Source organism: Pristis pectinata, chromosome 14 (genome assembly GCF_009764475.1).
Source record: "Pristis pectinata isolate sPriPec2 chromosome 14, sPriPec2.1.pri, whole genome shotgun sequence".
Lineage (NCBI taxonomy): Eukaryota > Metazoa > Chordata > Chondrichthyes > Rhinopristiformes > Pristidae > Pristis > Pristis pectinata.
In genome coordinates, this window is record NC_067418.1 from 27468235 (window position 1) to 27488760 (window position 20526).

The following is a 20526-nucleotide window of genomic DNA, read 5'->3' on the forward strand; positions in this document are numbered from 1 at the left end:
TTTATTCAGTTCCTCCTTTGATTATCAAGCACCTTAAATCTGGCTGTCTGTTCATTCGTTTGTTATTGAATAGTTGTTTTATAATTAAAACTTCTATCAAATTTCCTTGCTTTTTCAACCCCAAGGGAAACAACTTCAGTATAGACAGTTTACTTCCCAAAATCACTTTAGAAGGCTGTAAACTCATCAGCTCTTATTTTCATACTTGTGAAATTAAGCTGATGTATTGGAACAGATATAAAGATAGGTTAAAACAGAATTCAGAACATGTGGAAAGAAGGAAGAAGAGCAAGGGATTAAATAAAGGAAAACCCAAGAGTTAAAAAAAATGTTGCTAAGTAGGTGTGAAGAGGTTAGAGGATTAGCTCAAGTGTTGGGAGCTGTTCATATGCTAATAAAACTTAATAGAGGGTTCATTGCACTGGGGCTAAGTATAAAAAGGATTAAGTGACTTTGAATCTAAAATAGAAATTGTGTTCTTAGAAATATCTTTAATGCAAGGTAACAACAACATTATGTGAATCAAAATCATCTGTTTGCAACAGAGGCATATGTATTCATTAACAGAATTTCTAATAGGTTTCTGAGGGAGAGTAGTTATAGCCAGCCCCTAGGCTAAAATAACATTTACACATTTGTTCACGCTCTCATTGTTTTCAATGGGAGAAAGGGTCACTGTGAGCAGACCCTGCTCCCTATTTTCCTGGCTAATGGAAGAGTTCTAGTGCTGGCTGAAAACGTTGGCATTGTTTTACAATTTTAAGGGCAATTTCAAAGTATGTATCATTTCGAGATTATGTTGGGTGTCTTGTTGAGGTTAGTTGATGTGGCAGGTTTGATGCAGAAAAGAAATTGGAAATTTCTTTGGTTCGGTTATATTCCAGGACTCATTGTGTTGCTATAAAATTTGTCTTACTGTGGGTTGACTTTGCATTCTATTGTCACTGACCTGGACATAATCATTTACATACATCATGAATCTGAGGAAACTAGTAAATTAAAGGTACAGGAAAAAAAAAGCACGCATAGAAAGCAACAAATCCACAATGAAATTCAGCTCAGAATAGTGAAATAATGATGTTCAAAAATAAGGCAGCATCTGTGTTTACCTGAAGTTAAAATCAAAGTCAAGTGTATTGTCATATGCACAATTACATGTATGCACAAGCGCAATGAAAAACTTAATACCATCCAGTCATTTAATTATAGTATTTATTTTGGAGAAAGGATTGTAAGGTCTCTCTCATGTTGAAAATCCACTCACTTGAAGTAATCTTTATATGCAGCCCTCCCTGTTTGTGTGTTTAGTTTCCCACTTATATGTAGCTCTAACTACAAGTTTATCTAATTGCTGCTTGTTTCCTGATCAAGTTTCGTTAATCTATATATAATGGGGAGGAGGGGCAGTTGGAGGTAGCATATGTTGGCCATGAACAACAGGCCATATCAGATGAAATTCACTGACATTTAACTTGCCCTGGAAAACCTAAGATTTATTAGTACACTTAAATTTACTGAATAAAATATTGTATGATGCAGCTACATTAATTCACATTCATGATTTATTATTGTCAATCTGTTTTTCAAATATGCAACTTGATGTGTATTCAAGCAATGAAAATGTGATCTAACTTCCTTCATATAGAAGAGAATTGTGTTGATTTTTGGCACTTCACAATATCTAGATATTGCTCCAAATTAAATGATACACATTAGGTAGTGCCTACCCACCCCTCCCCCCCAACCCCAACTTTAATTTGCAGTGTTTTCCAAGTAACTTAATCTCCTTATTGGGGTGAAAAGGCAGGGCATCCAGATAAATAGTAGAGCCATTCACTTTAGCCTTAGATTTGCAGCATGGGTGCAGATGTCAAGTGATGCTGCCTGCTGTTGAATAGCCAGCAATGTTTGCTGTTAAGGCACACAATTGGATAAGAGCCAATTCACTGATAAAAAAGAGCTGTTGTTGATTTTGTAGTTAAACACAAGTAAGCCTCTCGAATCAGAAACCAAGAGGGACTACTATCAGATGTCAAAACTGAAGAAATTGGGTCAGCCTTGACAGAGACTAAAGTTTTCAACAACTTGATGAGGAATTTAACATTTAACACACCATTTGAATGACACAAATTTCAGTGTCTACCTTTTGGCTTTAGATTGTGCCATGGCATATTTCAGTAGAAGGTAGACAAGATTCAGAGGATACAAGAGAGCAGTAGGCATAGCAAATGATATTTGGGTCTATGTAGTGGAAGACAAAGACCATGATTGTCATCTTCACAAGGTGAAGGTAAAAACTGAAAATTGGCCACAAGTTAAACACTGACAAATACTTCATAAAGAAACGAGCATGCCAGTTCTTTAGAATGATATACTCACTAGATGGAGCTCAGCCAAGCCCAGAAAAAGTCACAGCTATGGCTGAGATGAAAACATCAAAGAACAAGAAAGCTTTTGAGGGCTATTCCAATGCACGAATTCTTTCATCCTTCCATGTTAGGACACATATCAAACTCGATAGATCTACCAGTAGTCACACCAGTGTGAAATGAATTCTGACAAACTGAAGGAGGTGGTGGGCCCTTAGAGGACGGTAGCTACAGGAACAAAGCCCGCATTTTATGGGTAAGTCCCTCTCCTGAACGCCTGGGTGCAGCCTACAAGATGGCAGGCAAGCCCCTTGCAATAGTGTCTAAAGTAGTCAAGTTGGCAGAAGTAAGAAAGGCCAACGTAGAAAGTGAGTTGTCAGCAGTCACATGTGGATGCAAGAAACTTCACATTTATCTCATGGAAGGAAATTCATTGTAGAAAGTGATGACTGACCCCTAGAACAAACCTACCAAAATAACTATGTAGCATGCCAGCAAGACCCAGAGATTCTCCTGAAGATTCAGAGTTAAGGTTTTGTGCTGAATTACAAACCAGATAAAGAAACATTGCTTGTAGATGCACAATGTGATCCACTGCCATAAGAGAAGCACAAGATGAAAGTGAATGTTAAGTGCAACAGCGATAGTAAGATGAGAGAAGGGACTGGGAAAGATCTGGAGGTTGAAATTCTTTATACAAAGTGATTAAGGGGTGGTGAGAAAAGATGAAACAAACATACCCACCAAGTAAGAAGAAGTCGTGTTTTAGAGAGCCAAGACAGCTGTGCGCTGGATTGATATCTACAGAGGTATGGTGATAATGGTGTCAACATGTTGTGCATGAAGTACAGGGATACACAACAGAGTCATGACTACTGAGACAGCGTCTAGACCATGGTGTACTACTTCTTCACGTATCACCAAGAAGGATCTGTCATGGTTGTAGAGTGCCCATTCATCAGAAGGATAAGAGACTTGGTAGCCACAACCATTATCACAGCAGTTTGCAGAACCAGGGACTTCTGAGAAAATGGTGTATGACAATGACATGGTGCATGACATGACCAACATCACATCAATCTTAAACAATTTAGAGTTTGCATTCACAGTTTCACCATTGCAAACTCGTCCCCAGATTATCTGGGAGGACTTGTCCAAACAGTCAAGAGAACACTTATCCAATGCAGGGAGACAAAGGAAGACCCAGACTTTGCCATATTGTCACTCCAAGCACACCTCCTAAGACTGGCACGAAATCACCAACTGGACTACTGAATGGCAGCAGTTCAAGAAAACCTTACTAAGTAGAATACTTCTTCTCCAGAAGGGCAGAAGTAAAACAATGACTGATTAATGCATAAATGAAAGGGAGCCATGTATACAATAACCTTGTTAAATTATAACCTGACCTGTTGAGATTGAAAGCAGTGCTTGCACAGGATCCAGTTATGAAAACCTGGAATCCAGCTAAAGTTATTAATAAAGCTGAAACCCCCAAGTTGTGCATCATCAAGACTGAGGTGGGTCAAGAAGTGAAATGGTTTGTAATCCACCTCCAGTTTGCACTAGAAGTGATACAACAGTAGATTTTAGCAGCAATACTAACAATATCAGCAACAACATTGAATGTAGCTTCTACAACAGACTGACAGCCATCACTTCACCAACACGACACATCAACTCACTGTAGAGATGGATTAATACAACCAAGTGTGCAAAATAGAGGAATGACGTCATATCAGCTGAGTAATATCGTGATTGATGCTTTCAGAAGTTGATAAGTAGAAATAATGTGTTAAAAATGATCATCCAAGTTTAAGATTTTATGAAAATAGACAGAATTTTCTTTTAAAAATTTGAGTGTTAGTGTAAGAAATGGCTGTAGGCACAGGATGAAAGGAATTAGTGTGGGAAGGAGCTGTTCCTTTGGTTGTTTGGGGTGAGTTGATGGGTGAGCAGCTGTTGAACATGATCCAGAGAAACAGAAGTTTAAACATTACAAGTGAAAGGCTTTAGACGTATGTTCAAGGTGTACTTTGACAAAAAGATCAAACATAATTTGCAGAAGGATAAACATTTTTAAAGTTTGCAGTTTGAAGGATATGGTGCAGGGGAAGGACTATAATCAAAAAAATGACTCATTCAATTTTGGATATATTGAAATGTCCATTTTGTAAAAAAAATAGACATTTTAAATTAAGATAAGGTAAATGTTAAACACCAGTAATATAAGGCATAGATAGGGGAGATGGTCAGAATCTTTTCCCTAGGGTAGAAATGTCAAGTACTAGAGGACATGTATTTAAGGTGAGAGGGGGAAAGTTTAAAGGAGATGAATGGGGCAAGTTATTTTTCATACACAGGTATATGCATTAAATGCTGCCCTTGTCATGACACCCATGAACAAAGGAAAAAGGCACACGGAATAGTTGAGCAATATTTCTTTCAAGGATGGAACTTGGGGCATGGATAGGTACATGGGACTGGGATATTATAGTTAATTAGAAACATGGTTGAGGGATGGGCAGGACAGGCAGCTCATTGTTCCAGGCTGCAGATTCTACAGGTGTGATAGAGTTGGAGGTAAGAGAGGAGGGGAGTTGCATTTTTGATTAGGGAGAACATCATGGCAGTGCTTGGAGAGAATATTCCTAGGGGAATATCCAGTGAGGCTCCATGAGTGGAACTCAGAAATAGGAAGGGGGTGATCACTTTGATACGATTGTACAATAGCCCCCCCCCCACCCTGCCCCCCACCGATGGTCAGCAGGAATTAGAGAGCAAATTTGTAGGGAGATCACAGATAACTGAAGAATAATAGGGTTGTAATAGAGGTGATTTTAACTTCACTAATATTGAGTGGAACTGCCAAAGTGCAAAGGGCTTGGCTGGGGCAGAATTTGTTAAGTGTGTTCAGGAACGTTTTCTCAAGCAATGCTAGAGAATGGGCAACACTGGACCTTCTATTGGGAAATGAGACTGGGCAAGTGACTGAGGTGTCAGTGAGGGAACACTTTGTGACCAGTGACCATAATTCTAATAGTTTTAAAATAGTAATGGAAAAAAAGGACTGGTCCACAAGTTGAAATCCTACACTGGGCCAAGGCCAATTTTGATGGCATTAAACAGGAACTCGCAAAGTTGATTGGGAGAGACTGTATGCAAATAAAGGGACGTCTGGCAATTGGGAGGCTTTTAAAAGTGAGATAGGGGAGAGTTCAGAGTCAACATGTTCCTGTTAGAGTGAAGGACAAGGCTGGCAGGATCAGGGAACTCAGGTTGATGAAGGCTTTGGTCAGGAGATACAAGGAGGCCTATGTCAGGTATGGGCAGCTGGGATCAAGCAAATCCTTTGAGTATAAAGGATGTCGTAGTACACTGGAGGGCAAAAAAAAGGAAATGAGATTGATTTGGCAAATAGGTTAAAGGAGAATCCTAGAAGATTCTATAAGTATAATAAGAGCAAAAGGGTAACTAGGGACAGAATAAGTCCCCTAAGGATCAGTGTGGTCATCTACGTGTGGAGCCACAGGAGATGGGCAAGGTCTTAAAAGAATATTTCTCATCTGTATTTATCATGGAGAAGGGCATGGAAGCCAGGGAATTCAGGGAACAGAATAGTGATGTCCTGAAACACATCCACATTACAGAAGAGGAGGCGCTGGCAGTCTTAAAGCACATGGAGGTGGATAAATCTCTGGGGCCTGACCAAATGTATCCTAGGACATTGTGAGAAACTAGGGAAGAAATTGCTGGAGCTCTGGCAGAGATATTTGTGTCTGGAAGACTGGAGGGTGATTAATGTTGTGCCATCATTTAAGAAGGGCTGCAAGGAGAAGCCAGAGAACTACAGGCCAGTGAGCCTAACATCAGTGGTGGGAAAATTACTGGAGAGGATCTGAGAAACAGGATCTATCTGCATTTGGAAAGGCAAGGACTGATTAGGGATAGTCAGCATAGCTTTATGCATGGAAAATCATGTCTCACAAATTTGTTTGGGTGACCAAGAGGATTGACAAGGGTAGGGCATTATCTACATGGACCTTAGCAAGGCCTTTGACAAGGTCCTGCATGGTAGGCTGGTCCAGAAGGCTAGATCACATGGGAACCAGGGTAAGCTAGCCAATTGGTTACAAAACTGGCTTGGTGGTAGGAGTCAGGGTGTTTGTGGAGGGTTGTTTTTCAGATTGGAAGCCTGTGACCAGTGGTGTGCCACAGGGATTGGTGCTGGGTCTGATTTGGATGATTATATAGGTGGCATGGTTAGTTAGTTTGCAGATGACACCAAAATTGGTCGTATAGTGGACAGTGAAGAAGTTTATCTAAGATTACAACAGGATCCAGATCAGCTGGGAAAGTGGGCCAAGGAGTGGTAGATGGAATTTAACTCAGAGAATTGAAAAATGTTGCAATTCAGGAAGATAAACCTGGGCAAGACATACATAAGAAATGGCAGAGCCCTGTAGGGTGTTGCAGAACAGAGAGACCTAGGTGTACAAGTACATAATTCCCTGAAAGTGGCGACAGAGGTGGTGTGGTGAAGAAGGCATTTGGCACATTTGCCTTCATTGATCAGGGCACTGAGTACAGGAGTTTGGACGTCATGTTATAACTGTACAAGTCATTGGTGAGACCACACAGAGTATTGTGTGCAGTTCTGGTTACCTGGCTCTAGGAAGGATGTCATTAAGCTGGAAGGGGTGCAGAAAAGATTCACAAGGATGTTACTGTGACCAGAGGTCTTGAGTTTTCAGAAGAGACTTAGATAGGCTGGGGCTTTTCTCCCTGGAGCATAGGAGGCTGAGGGGTGACCTTGTATAAAATCATGAGGGGCATGGATAAGGTGAATGGTCACAGTCTTTTTTCCAGAGTAGGAGAGTCTAAAACCAGAGGTCATAGATTTAAGGTAATGGGTTAAGATTTAAAGGGTCCTGAGAGGCAATTTTTTCACATAGAGGGTGGTGGGTATTTGGGACAAGCTGCCAGAGGAAGTGGAAGAGGTGGGTACGATTACAATGTTTAAAAGGCACTTGGACAGGTACATGGATAGGAAGGGTTTAGAGCGATATGGGCCAAATACAGGCAGCTGGGACTAGCTCTAGTAGGCAACTTGGTCAGCATGGATGAGTTGGGCTGAAGGGCCTGTTTCTGTGCTCTATGACCCTGTTATTTTATAACTGACTTATATGATTGTACAAAATCGGTTGACCTGTAACTTTACTTCTTTTTGGTTAATAATCACTTATGCCACTGTGCTCGGCTTTGCATGGATTTGTTGGTGGCAATGCTCACTTTTTGTCTTGAGCACAGAAAGATTTGCATTTCTCTGGTATTTTTCATCTTTTCGAAGTCCCAAAGCACATTGGAGACAATGAAGTGTGTCTTTCGCTGTGTGGTTACTGTCACAATATTGGTAACGCATAAGTCAAATTGTATTTTACTGGGAGGTATTTGTGTGCAGTATGATAATGACCAGATAGTCTGCTTCAGTAATGTTGATTTGAGGGAATAAATATTGGCAAGACACAAGGGACATCTGCATTTTTTCGTTAGTGATTGAATTGCATGGGATCTTTTGTATCTGTCTTGGTAAACAGAAGAAGGCCTGCATATGACAGCAACTCTGGCAGTGCAATACAGCGCTGGAGTGTCAGCCCAGATCTCTGCACTCTGGTTTTTGGAGTGAAATTGACCCTGCAACCTTTTGATTCAGAAGCAAGTGTATTATCAACCAGGTGCAGTTGCCAAGAAATCCTGCCATCAAATGGGTCGATAGGAATCAATATTGAAACATTGAACTGGGAAAAGCACAGAACTTGCATTTCTGTTACTCTTTTCACAACCCCCAAATCTTGAAGCACTTCACAACCAATTAAGCATGATTGATTTGTAGGCACTGTTGCAATGTGGTTAATGCCATGGGTTCTTTTAGATTAATCATAAAAAGCAGATAGGGCCTGCTTCAATGCCTCTTCTGAAAGATGGTACATTGGACAGGATAGTGCTGCCTGACGTTTGTCTAGGTTTGTGGGCTCAAGTCTCTGGTGTGGGACATAAACTCACAAATTTCTTCTTCAGATGTATGAATGCACTCACTGGAAGGGAGTTTGAACCCACCTCTATTGCCACACGCATTGTCTTCTCTTGGAGTAGTACAATACTACTGTCCTGTATTTAAATATATATATATAACTTTGAATATGTTGCAGATGATTTCATGGGGAATGCAGTGATGTGCGCATTACTGCCTTTGAGTGCCAGTTGTGTTATCTTTGTTAAATGATCTTGATAACCAACGATTGAAATTGTCTCTTGCTTTGCTGCCTTCACCTTCTGTTAAAATGTTTCAAAGGGGTTTCCTACTCTTTCTTTCTGCATGTAAGCTGTTGTTGACTATTTTAGAATCCCTCCAGTTTCACTCTATTGTCCCACTACAACCCCCTGCCACTGCACTCAAGGGGCCATCTAAATCAGTGGGTCTAAACAATGTGTCGGTAATTTCTTCAACAATGCAGGGGTGGGGGTTGGTGTGATCGGATGAGTGTGATCTTACCCACACCAGATGTCTGTGCATTTCCCAACAATAGTGACCAGAGTTTCTCCCCCAACCTAAAGGTGCCTGGTCACTAATTGGGTCACTACTGCTGTTCCAGCTGATATAATTTCATTCGGCATAGGACTGTCATCAAATCTTGATCCTTGTGGTGAGTTTAAAATTTTTTGTCTTCATAAAATAAATCTGATAATTCCAGTTCAAAATATGATCCATATGGTCCATGGTGGAAGAAAGAAGCCTGTAAATATTGTTTCAATTACCCAGATAAATGATAATTCATTGCAATGTCAATTAAAAGTGATTGACTGGAGTGGGTAATAGACTTTTATTGATCCCCAGCTCTGCATAGTATTTCAAAACAACTTAAGTGCTACTGCAAGATTTAATAGTTTCACAATTGTTGAAATGCACAGGTTACTTACAAACTATCAGAAGTAAGGAATAATGTACTCGCCTCTTTTTTTCAAAGTTCTTTCTTCTATATATTGAGCATTCTGCACTCATTTCTGTTTAAAGAAAAGCCACATGTTTCTTAAGAGCAAACATATTTTTGTAGATGAAAAGTTTTATTTAAAACTAAGATAAATGCAGAGCTGTCACTATAAAGAATTCTCTTAATTTAGGTCACTGGATGGCTTCATTTTCGTACCGCATCAAATGATGTCTGAAATTTTCACTGTCATGTCATGAGGAATTTCATATGGATCAAGGGTCAATTTCACTGTGGGACATTTATTGACCTCTTTGGTGAGAAGGCTAAGGAAAACAGATTGAAAACTGTTGGATATCTGTTTTTGATCTGGTGGTGTTGATTTATATTTTCAATGATTTGAAATTTCTGTTTTTGGAAATAAACATGTTACAACTCCAGTACATTATACTAGATAATTCATTTTTAAAAGGAAACATTTCACTTTTTGATAGAGCTTGAATTTGGATTCAACTTCAGAACATTTTTTCTTTGGAATTTTTTTAAACGCATTTCTGTTGTGAAAGTATCTTTATGTGTATGTTGGAAGCTGATTCTTTGATGTCTCAGTATTCAGAAAGAAATTCAGTGAAGTTCTCATTAGGTGAGTAGAGTTGGCCTGGGGTTGGAAGAATTTTGAGCCTGGGTACAAGTCTTCCTGGTGAGATATGCCACAAACCAGATGCAGTTTCATCTTCAGTTTCATCTTCAGTTTCAATATCTTTTACTCAGCAGGATAGCTGGCATAACATCTGGAAATGTTGCGAGTATGAAGCACTGGCACGATGCATTCCTTTCTTCCACCTGTAGGCCAGATGCAGAGTTAAGACTTCAGGATGGGATTAGCATCAAACATGAATTCCCACAAAAATGATACCAACTCTGCACAAGGAATGAATTGAAACCAACAGTTTGAGTTTGCTCTTTCTGCAGGAGCAACTGCATTTATGGGAAGCTATGTCATTTTTTTCCACTTGAGGATTGACAAATGCAGGATGTTTGAATGCTTGTTAGTGTCAAACTAACTCTATGCTATGCCATTATTTAGCTTGGAATTTGTTGACCAGGAATGGGAGAGTGGGCAGGGCTGGGGGGAAAATTCACATTTTATTATGAAATAATTGTATAAACACCATCAAATATTCTTCAAATAACTCCCAATTATGATAAAGCAATATGTTACCATGCTTCTTATTGTATTAAGCACCAGGGACTCCATTATGAATGGTAACATACTATTGAAAGCAATTGTTTGCAGTGGAATGAGCAGGTTTTACTGAAAGGTGTATCTTGCCTGATCTCCTGCAATTATAAACTTGAACATGTTTTGGTTATCAAATATTTTTTGATGAGTTTGTATTGCTGATAATGGAAAAGTGAGGAAGTTTGGGGGCTTGGTAAACGATGGGACAAGCATTGTATCGGCCAATGAGATTAAAGGATTGAGAAATAAAGAGGAGAAAAATGACTGAGTGAAAAAGAGTTGTATTGACAGAGACAGAAAAGAAATGGAATAGCAAAGTAAATATTGTTTATAAGATTAAAATCTGATATTTTTTATATTGCCAGTAATTTATTTTACATTGTGAAGAAATAAGATTGCACACTCATAGTTTTTTGCTTTCTGGGCAAGTGGATTGATTTGGCAATCAATAAAAAACATAATTTAAAATGTACACACACTGTTAATTAAAAGACTTGGCCTTTCTGTGGTGAATTTAAAAGTCAACTGAAGAGATAAGCACAACTTCCTGACAATCACACTAGGTGCTGTTTTTGTGAGGTTAACCGCAGAATGAATCAACCAACAATGTTTGGTGATTTGCACTTCATTGGTTATCTGATTTATGCCACCAATCATTAGCTGTTTGGTTCCAATTAATGAAACATGTGCCATCAAGGCACAATTATTTCTTCAGTTATGATTGATTGGTGCTGGAGTGGGTTATGCTTGTCTACATCTCTTTGAATCCACTGTTATTAATTTCCAGTTTTAGAATTCTTTGATCCAGGGTAATGGGACATTGTTTCCAAATTTCTCGACCTGCAGTGTTCAAAGTTTAGATTTGAGCCACCTGCTTTAGTTTGTGAAGCAGAGCTAAATAATTTTGTTTCAGACGGTGACAGTAAAAAATGAAGGCAAGTGTGAGAAAGAGACAAAAAAGTTTATATAGAATGAGAGTGAGAATAGACAGATTTGAAAAAGGGGAAGATGAAGAATGAAGGAAAATGATGTGGATGAAGGGTGACATGAGAAACCAGGAAGAACATAAAGCCTGAAATGTAAAGGGTAAATGCAGAGAATTGTTACTGGAGGAGATTGAAGGCAGAAAATGTGAAGTCTGCTTACGTGGAGAGGGAAATACAGTTGAACTAGAAGGAGCACAAGAACTACATGTACAGACTCTGGAATAGAGAGGCTATATCAGTACAGTGCTGACAGGTCTACTGGTGGGTAATTAATTTAGCTATTCTAATTAGTAGTGAAGTTAGTCAGACCAGTTCCTGGGATCAATTCGTTACCCTAATGACGTCACAGGCTAAAGGGCAGGCATAGCAAACAATCCTGGTGAATTCATCAGCCAGTCAGGACAACCCTATTTCTCAGTTCAAACGTGCTTTTGCAAAGAGACACTAAGGATCGGATCATATCATCATGGGGGCTATTTGTTTGGCGTGGCACTTTTGTTTGTTTTTGCTCTTGTTAAACAATCGTGAAAGCCCTGAGAGTGCTGGAATTCTAGGTAAGTTTGCATTCACTGGTATGAAATTCCTGCTTCTCTTCACTCCTCCTCAACATGGAAAGATCTGCTTTTGGCTCACTGTTTCTTGTGAATGAGGACAATTATTATTCCTATAGCCGAAACAGTAAATATTCATTAAATATTTTTGTCCATTTATTTACTTAAAATAGTTAAATGTAAATTTAATTCTTAATATGCTGCAATGCAATAATCTGTAATTTTATGAGTGTTGAAGTATTTTATTAAGTTGTGTGTTGGTTGATAAGTATTTTTGTAATTGCCTTTTAACAGATTAAAATTATTGCAAAAATGTTAGTTTAAATGTTTCTGAAATAATATCCTGTAAAGATAGTGCCCTTTTTCATAAAAAGTGGAACAAAGTATTACAGTACTCCTGTTCACAAAATGTCATTGAATTTTTTAGTATCTTTTTTGCCATTAAAACATGTACAGTGTTTGAGTTTGACGTTAAGTGGAGTGCACAGCTGGTGTGTTGCATTGAGAAATGTGAAGTCTGAAGTAGGCAATTAAAAACTTCTGTGCTATACATGGTTTTGTTCTTAGATGTGGTATAGATACAAATAATACAGAAAATTTAATTACGTCATTACATGTGTGTGTGTATCTGCCGAATGTTAGTTGCATTTGTATTAAGTTAGTCAGTCATTGGGTAAATTTTAATGACAGATATGTTGCAGGTTTGATATTGAGAATTGACAGTAAATGTTCTGTTTGTGTTTTTGTTTGTTGGAGTTATTTTAATTGAACGTCTCACTATGCTGTGACTTCCCCAGAATAGTTTGCAGTACTTTGACGTGCTTCTGCAGTGACAATATCCTCTGTACTCGATCTTACTTCAGTCACCAAAAGCTGCATTTTATTCCGTCTTATTCTACTGTTGGATTGTTTGGGGTTTCAGTGAATTTTATTTTCAGATTGAGAGTTTCTAATTGTTTTTGAAATTTGACATTCTCTAAATGCACAGCTGTCGTGTGGTATGAATTTGTGCTTGCTCGGAAGCTGTTACTTCAGGATATTTTGTCACCCTTTTGAGATTGCTTTTTTCAATGAATTTCCAGGTCTTTTAACCTTGCTTTCTAGTTTTGAGGTTAATGATAAGTAGCCCAAGTGATTATTTTCATGTTTGAGTGCACAACAAAGATACTGTTGGATCAAAATGTGAAACTGACATGTAATTACTGTATCCCTGGAGCTTTCCTCAGCTTCAGCTTTGTTATTCTGTACCTCCTGTTTGTTTTACAGACATTGATGAGTGCACAGAAGGAACTGATGTCTGTCATGTCGATGCAATCTGTCAGAATACACAGATGTCGTATAAGTGCATATGCAAGGCAGGCTATAAAGGAAATGGAAAGAAATGTGAAGGTGATTATTACCTAATTTTACCAGTATTTTCTTCCTGAAGCAAAATTAGGGAGCTTTTGTCTTTTTCTTTACTCATATCTCCTTTCTTCAGGAGAGTAGAATTTGCAGTTTTATAGAATAAAAATGATGTGAGCATTTCCAAGGGTTACTCGAGCCTAAAAGTGCTTTAGTTTGACATGTTGACTGAATATTAAATAAAAAGGGGATACCTGTCTAGCTCATGTTGTGTTTCAGGCTGTAATTTCATTGAATTCTTCTTGCAAAACAAAATAATAAAAGAATTAATTGTTTTCTCTAGGGGAATTTCACATTATGTTAACCACCGCCAAAAAATGAACCCTTTGACGCCGGGGTTGTCCGGTAACTTGTGAAAAGTGCAGGGTGTTTTGACTCATTATTTCTGATTCATAACTGAACTTGTATTCTGCAAAATGACAAGAAGCTGATGGAATCAGGCAGCAGTACAGTTAGAAGGCACTAAATCTGTCTCCCACACCCATCCCAATTTACCTGGGCACTGTTGATGTGTGAATGGAGATGCTGAGTGCTGGTGATGGCTGTAATGATTTGGTGGCAATTACATCTGGCATCACAATACAATCCTGCCCATACACTGTATATTTATCTTATTCATACCAGGGAAATGAGCATCATTATGACCACTCCCAATTGACCCAAGGAGATATGGGAAGCCACTTTTCTGAATGGCTGCAGTCCTGTGATAAAGCAGTGCTATTTAGGGAGATGGGGTGGGGGAGGGGGCATGGGGTGGATGACCAGGGAGTTCCAATATTTGGACCCAGTGACAATGGCAATAAATTTCCAAGTCAGACTTGTGCATGACTTGGAGCGAGATCTGTAGCTGATGACTTCCCCAATAATTTGGTGCTCTTGCACACAGTAGTGGTTGTAGGGTTTGGGCTTCGTGGATGCTGTACATTGTAGCCACAGTGGTGGATGGGGTGCAAATCAAGTAAACAGCTTTGTCATTGTGTTTCTGCCAGGCAGGAGTCCCTACATAGCATTCAAGATCAGTATCTGATTCCCTTGCAGTACCTCACTCCCCTAACCCAGAGACTGTATGCGTGCATGTGTGTATATTGAAACTACTGCCAAAGGCACTGATGTGAACTTCAGTCAATGTGAGCAGAAACTAGACTTGGAAATGTACCAATCTGTGTGCCATATGACTGCATAACCTGTGCATTTACCAATGGAGCAACTTAGGGGAGTTTTCATCACTGCTGGTCTATTAAGTGACTTCTGTGCAGTTAGGGTATTGTGCAAAGTCTTGCTTAAAGACAAGAATTGAACTGCTGATTAGAATGTATACTTATGTATGTGTCTTCATAATCACTTGACCTAAATTTTGAAAAATTGGTGGTAATGTTATCTTAAAGGATAATGACCATAATATTTTCTGACGAGAGCAAGGAATACCAACAACATCTGTAGAATAGCATAAAGCCACCTCTTCTACTATTAATTGCTTTGGAATACCATATTGTAAAGCTGGATTGCAACATGTATGTTACTTAATGTCTACTCAATTGCATGGTTAGGAAAGCAATATTAATACTTTAAGAATCATAGGGAATAGGATTCTTGAGGGTGGATATTTGGTGTCATTTTGACTTTCATTGCAATTTAAAACCCGCTAAGTGCATCACAGTGTACAACTGAACTTCACACCAAGATAATGAAAGATTTACACCTGCTGATCTCAGCTATGTTGGTAGGATTGATATTATGGGCTAGGTGCAGGAAATTTGACTCTTTTACAGACAGAAATAGGCTACTGGGCTAATAGTTTTAAACCAATGTTTCACACCATATAATATCAGTGAACAATTATCTGTCCATTCAGTTCACATTAGATAAAGACGGGAGAATTCATGTGACAACAGCACTCATTATCCCGAATGATATTTTCTCTGCTACAAACCCTGGGCTGTATTGCTGCTTATTTAACATTTGTCATTGTGGATTGCAAGGTCTACTTGGCAACTTCCATTGAAAGTTGTCCAAATGAAGACATCTTTAATTTAAAAATAGTTGTATTTATTATCATTGTATAATTATTTATATACAATGTCCTATAGCATCAATTCATTTGGTAAACTGAGGTGGATATTACTTTCACCAAATGATTTCTGATGAATATTTGAATTCTTTTATACACTGTTAATTATAGTTTCTGAGATCTTAGGTTGTATAATAAATAATGGTAAAGGAAATATTCATTCTGATATTTTAAAAATGGTCAGTTTCCTGGCACCAGTAAGATTCTCTCTTGATGCTAGAGGTATACAATCTCAGAAGATAGAGGGAAGAAATTGACAGAGCAGATTAAATGGCCTTATTTTTAACCTCGAAAATGTCTCTGTTGTAACCAGTGTAGAATAGTAGCTTGTTTAACATTGTCACGTTCACTTTATAATTACTTCCTTAATGTTCAGCGCTTAGTTTAATATTAAATGTCTTTTTAAAAATGTGAATGTGTGAATCTATAGGTTCTAAATGAGATTAGTATGGCTTTAAATGGCTTTGTAACAATTTGCAATTTTTGGCTGTGTCAGTGTCTCTTTTTAACAGAAAGCATCCATCATTCTGTTTTGTGTTCCTTCTCCTAGACATTGATGAATGTGATAGAGAATACAATGGAGGCTGCGTCCATGAATGCATCAACATTCCAGGAAACTATCGTTGCACTTGCTATGATGGATTCATGTTGGCACATGATGGACACAATTGTTTGGGTAGGAGGAACTTACTGATGCATGTTTGCATACATACATAGGAAAAATATGTACTTAAGTATGACCACTTGATCTGAACATGTAAAGTCAAAGATTTTAATGTCCAGATTTTAAAACAATATATACCATACAAAGACCTAGAATTACTTTTTAGTTAGTTTGCCATTTGTACAAGAGTTCGATCTGATATGTAAGAGTAATTTAAAATAAAATATGTATTAAGTAAATGCTAATTAAATATAAATGTTAATATGCATGTGTTCACCAAATTTTAGTTTTAATAAGTAACTTTTTACATGAAGGTCCCTCTAATTTGTTTGTGAGACATCAGTGTTGAATTCAATGAAAGGACAACAGGATCAAAAAAAACACTGATGCACTTATTGTGACACCCCATTTAGATCCTCCCTTTGGATTTTAACTATTTGAAGAAAGTTCTAAGACCTCAACTGCATTTTGCTTTCAATTAGAATGTGAAATTCTAGAGAGGGGACTGAACTGCCTGGCAACCTACAGAAACACAATGGCCTCTTTTGCTTCTTCATCTCTTGTGAAGAATACTTTCAAAAGAAGTTGTGCTGTGCTCCATTCCTGTTAACTTAAACAGACCTTCAAAGCTAAAGGCTTGGCTTTGTTTCAGGAAAAAAAGCAATTTTTTTCGTTATCATTTCTTAAGATGCACTTTATAAATAGTCTTTCAAAGTCCATGCTTTTACTTAACTGGATGTATTATTCAGACTTTAATCTACTGAAAAGAAGTGAAAATAATTCCACCAAGTAACTTTGTCAACTTGTACTCTTTAAGGATGAAACACTAAAAAGAAAGAGATCTGTCAAGTTGTGGTTGTTTAGTCATGTTTTCTCTTAGGTAGAAACATTGTGCAAGTACTATGAAAATGTTGCACATGATATTTAATAAAATATCATCTGTTTTTCATTACATTGAATGTGTTATGAGAATTGGTATAAGGCAGGAAAAGTCTTCCTGGTTCATTTGAGGAGGTTCTGTGTCTTATTTAAGATTAACTCCTGACCCAACAGATATAACGTTAGGAATGAAGTGACAGATTAATGATGACTAGCTCTGAGCTCATTTGTCAGATACTATATAGCACTGAACTGGGTCAAGCCAGTGTACAGAAGTGTGCCTGCATCGTCTCAAAGCAATAAAAAGAAAACTGGTTTCAGGAAATGTGTTTCCTATTTGATTCAGAAAGCAAATGCCTGATGTCTGATTTAGCAAAGGGCAAGATAATAAAACAGTTAATTAAAAGTTTAAATTTATTAGTAAATTTATGTTTATTTCAAATTTTGCCCCTTTTTCCATGTTATTTTGTCATTTCTACCTTCTGACCAATATTGCTTTTGAGCCATGAAAACAGGATGGTTTGTATAGTTGATTTTTCTCTGACAACATCTAGTTAATGCAGGAAGACTGGAATGTCTAGTTTGCATATTTCTTCCATAGTCACCATATTTCTGGATTGCCTGATCAGAGGTGCATGGAATATATCCAGATAAATCTGTGCTGTCTTGTTTTATAACCTAAAGCTCATTCCCAAGTTCTTCAAGATGCTGGCCATTAGGACTTTTTTTTGGGAACCCCTTTCAGAACCAGCAGTTATTATCAATTTGCCAAGGCAAATAATAGTGAGTTTTTATTGAAAAGCAATAAACTGGAAATCTGAAGTAAGAAGTGGTGGCAGTGCTGGCTGAGAAAAGGTGGAAACAGCTTGTTTGTTGTGGTTGATCTGCCTGGAAGAGGAATACATATAAAGAGGGAAGGGGCGAGAAATAGGGTAAAATGATGCTGGATCTGTGAAATATAAAGCACTGCTGATGTTGGAAATTTGAGTTAAAAGCAACGAATGCTGGAAATATTCATCATATCAGGCAGCATCTGTGGAGAGAGAAAAACAAGAGTTAACATTTCAAGTTGATAACTGGACAGTGCTGATATAAACTGCAGAGGCTAGTCATCTGAAGTAGTTGAGGGCTATTGAATGGCAAGTCAGAAATGTCACTTACCTTTGCATGATGAAGAATGCAATTTGCCCTAAATGCATTTGAATAGTGCTGATGTGTTCAGAATTGTTTATGGTAACAAAAAGTACAAATTAGAAAACAATCAGAATCATAACATTTGCATCTAGACTTTAACCCTAATTCTTTATCTTTTTCACAACCTTTTTGTGTTATTAGATGTCCTTGCACTAAGTTACAGTGTACCCTGAGTGGCTACATGATGGCTGCTTCCTTTTCTTTTGAGTTCACACAGATGTCCTCATTAACCCATGGGAAGCTCTTAGCTTATTTGGCTATCCAACGCTAATTGAAGGAGCACAGGCTCTAATGGATTTAAGGCATGGGTGAGCATGTTACCTGAGAGGTGATGGAGGGAATGACTCTTGTGAGGTGGGTGGGAGGAAATATCAGTGTGCTGAATCAGGAGATTGGGTAGACAATAGTGCTCCAATCTGCTGTGACTTGGACTTCTCTGCTGCCGCTTCAACCACGAGGCCCAGAGCTGTGTTTGCTGCTGAAATCCAAATCTCAGTTGTCTTCACCCTTTTCCTCAGAGTTGTTCTCATGGCGAAGGGGATGGGGAATGTTTCTGCACCTGCAAAGGAGTTATAAGTTCCCACATGGCACATCTCAACTCTGTGTGGGGCAGTTAACTGCTCATATATTGAAACTTGCTGCTCATCCACAGGAATACAACAAAATAAGAACAAGAGTAGGCCACCTGGCCCCTCAAGCCTGTACCACCATTCAAAATGATCATAGCTGATCGAGCCCAGGTCTCTGTGTCAGTTTCCCATGGCCCTCAATACCTTGATACCTTCAAACATTTATGTGCTACCACTTTAAATACTACTAATGATCTAGCCTCCACAGCTCTCTGGGGTAGAGAATTGAAAAGATTCATACCTCTACGAAAAGGAATTTCAATGTAACTCAGTTTTAAATGATCAGCTCATTCTCTTGAAACTATGTCCCATGTCCCAGACTCTCCCCCTTGTGAAAATATCTTGACATCAATTCTATCCTGCCTGTTAGGATCTTGTATGTTTCAATAAAATCACTACTCATTCTACTAAATTCAAAATAATGCAGACCCAACCTGTTTAACCTCTCTTGTTAGGACAATCATCTCATCCCAGGAATTAGCCCGGTCAATCTCATTTGGACTACCTTCAATGCTACTATATCCTTCCTTAGGTAAGGGGGCCAAAACTGTGTGTGGTCTCCAGGTGTGGCCCCACCAATACCTTGTACAATTGTAACAAAATTTGCCTATTTCTAAACTCCAAAACCCTTTGTGATTATTCACCTTCTTAACTACTTGTTGCACCTGCTTGTTAACATTTAGTAATTCATGCACAAGAACCCCTCCATGCTTCTATTTGGAGTCGCTTTCCATTTAGACAATAATTCTGCCTTTTGATTCCTCTTACCTCACACTTCCCCATACTAAACTCCATTTGCCAGGTTTTTGCACACTCACTCACTCACTCAATCTATCCATATTCCATTTCAGAGTCACTTGTCATCCAGGACAGCAGTCTGATCATTTGCAGCATCGCTGTTTGTGCAGAACAACTACATGCTCACATGCAGCATTCCTTTGCCCCTGGAGAAACTAGCCATTGTTACTGACCACTACCACACATCCATCCCCTTGCTGCCAACGTTCTCAGTGTCCCAATGCCAACCTTCTGCCTGCTCTGTCCTCCCCCATCATCATCTGCCTGACTGACCTCCCCCAACTAATCATCTGCTCGACTGCCTCCAGCTCTTCAAAAATAACTTTCTTTGTTTTGTAATGTCCGGAAATGAAGGGGAGAGTTTAGATTGCACACTTCATCTATTTTGACAATTAACTGTCCAGAAAGTTTTTTTAATTGAAAGTTGGAAAGCTGTCTTGTTATTTCATAATTAAATGCCAGTTAATGAATAATAGAATAATTGAAAATTTACAACACAGAAAGAAGACATTCGGTCCATTACGTCTGTGCTAGCTAACAAAGAGCAATGCAGCCTAATCCCACCTTCCAGCACTACGCCCACGGCCCTGCAGTTGATACTCCCCTCTGGTTCTTTTCCCAACTACCTTAAATCCATTTGTTCTGGTTTTTGACCCCTCTGCTAAGGGAAACCAGTCCTTCCCATTTATTTATCTCTGCCTCTTATAACTTTCAGTACCTCCATTAAATCTCCCTTTGGTCTCCTGGATGGCAAG

General features: G+C 38.5%; 1 protein-coding gene across 1 annotated transcript in view; it reads left to right on the forward strand.

Annotated features, from left to right (window-relative positions):
* The first annotated feature begins 12050 nt into the window (after nt 1-12050).
* scube2 (signal peptide, CUB domain, EGF-like 2) overlaps nt 12051-20526 on the forward strand; it is an 88595-nt gene continuing 80119 nt past the window's right edge. The window contains 3 exon segments of the mRNA XM_052029543.1: nt 12051-12138; nt 13402-13524; nt 16158-16283. Coding sequence (XP_051885503.1) covers nt 12051-12138; nt 13402-13524; nt 16158-16283 — 337 coding nt within the window.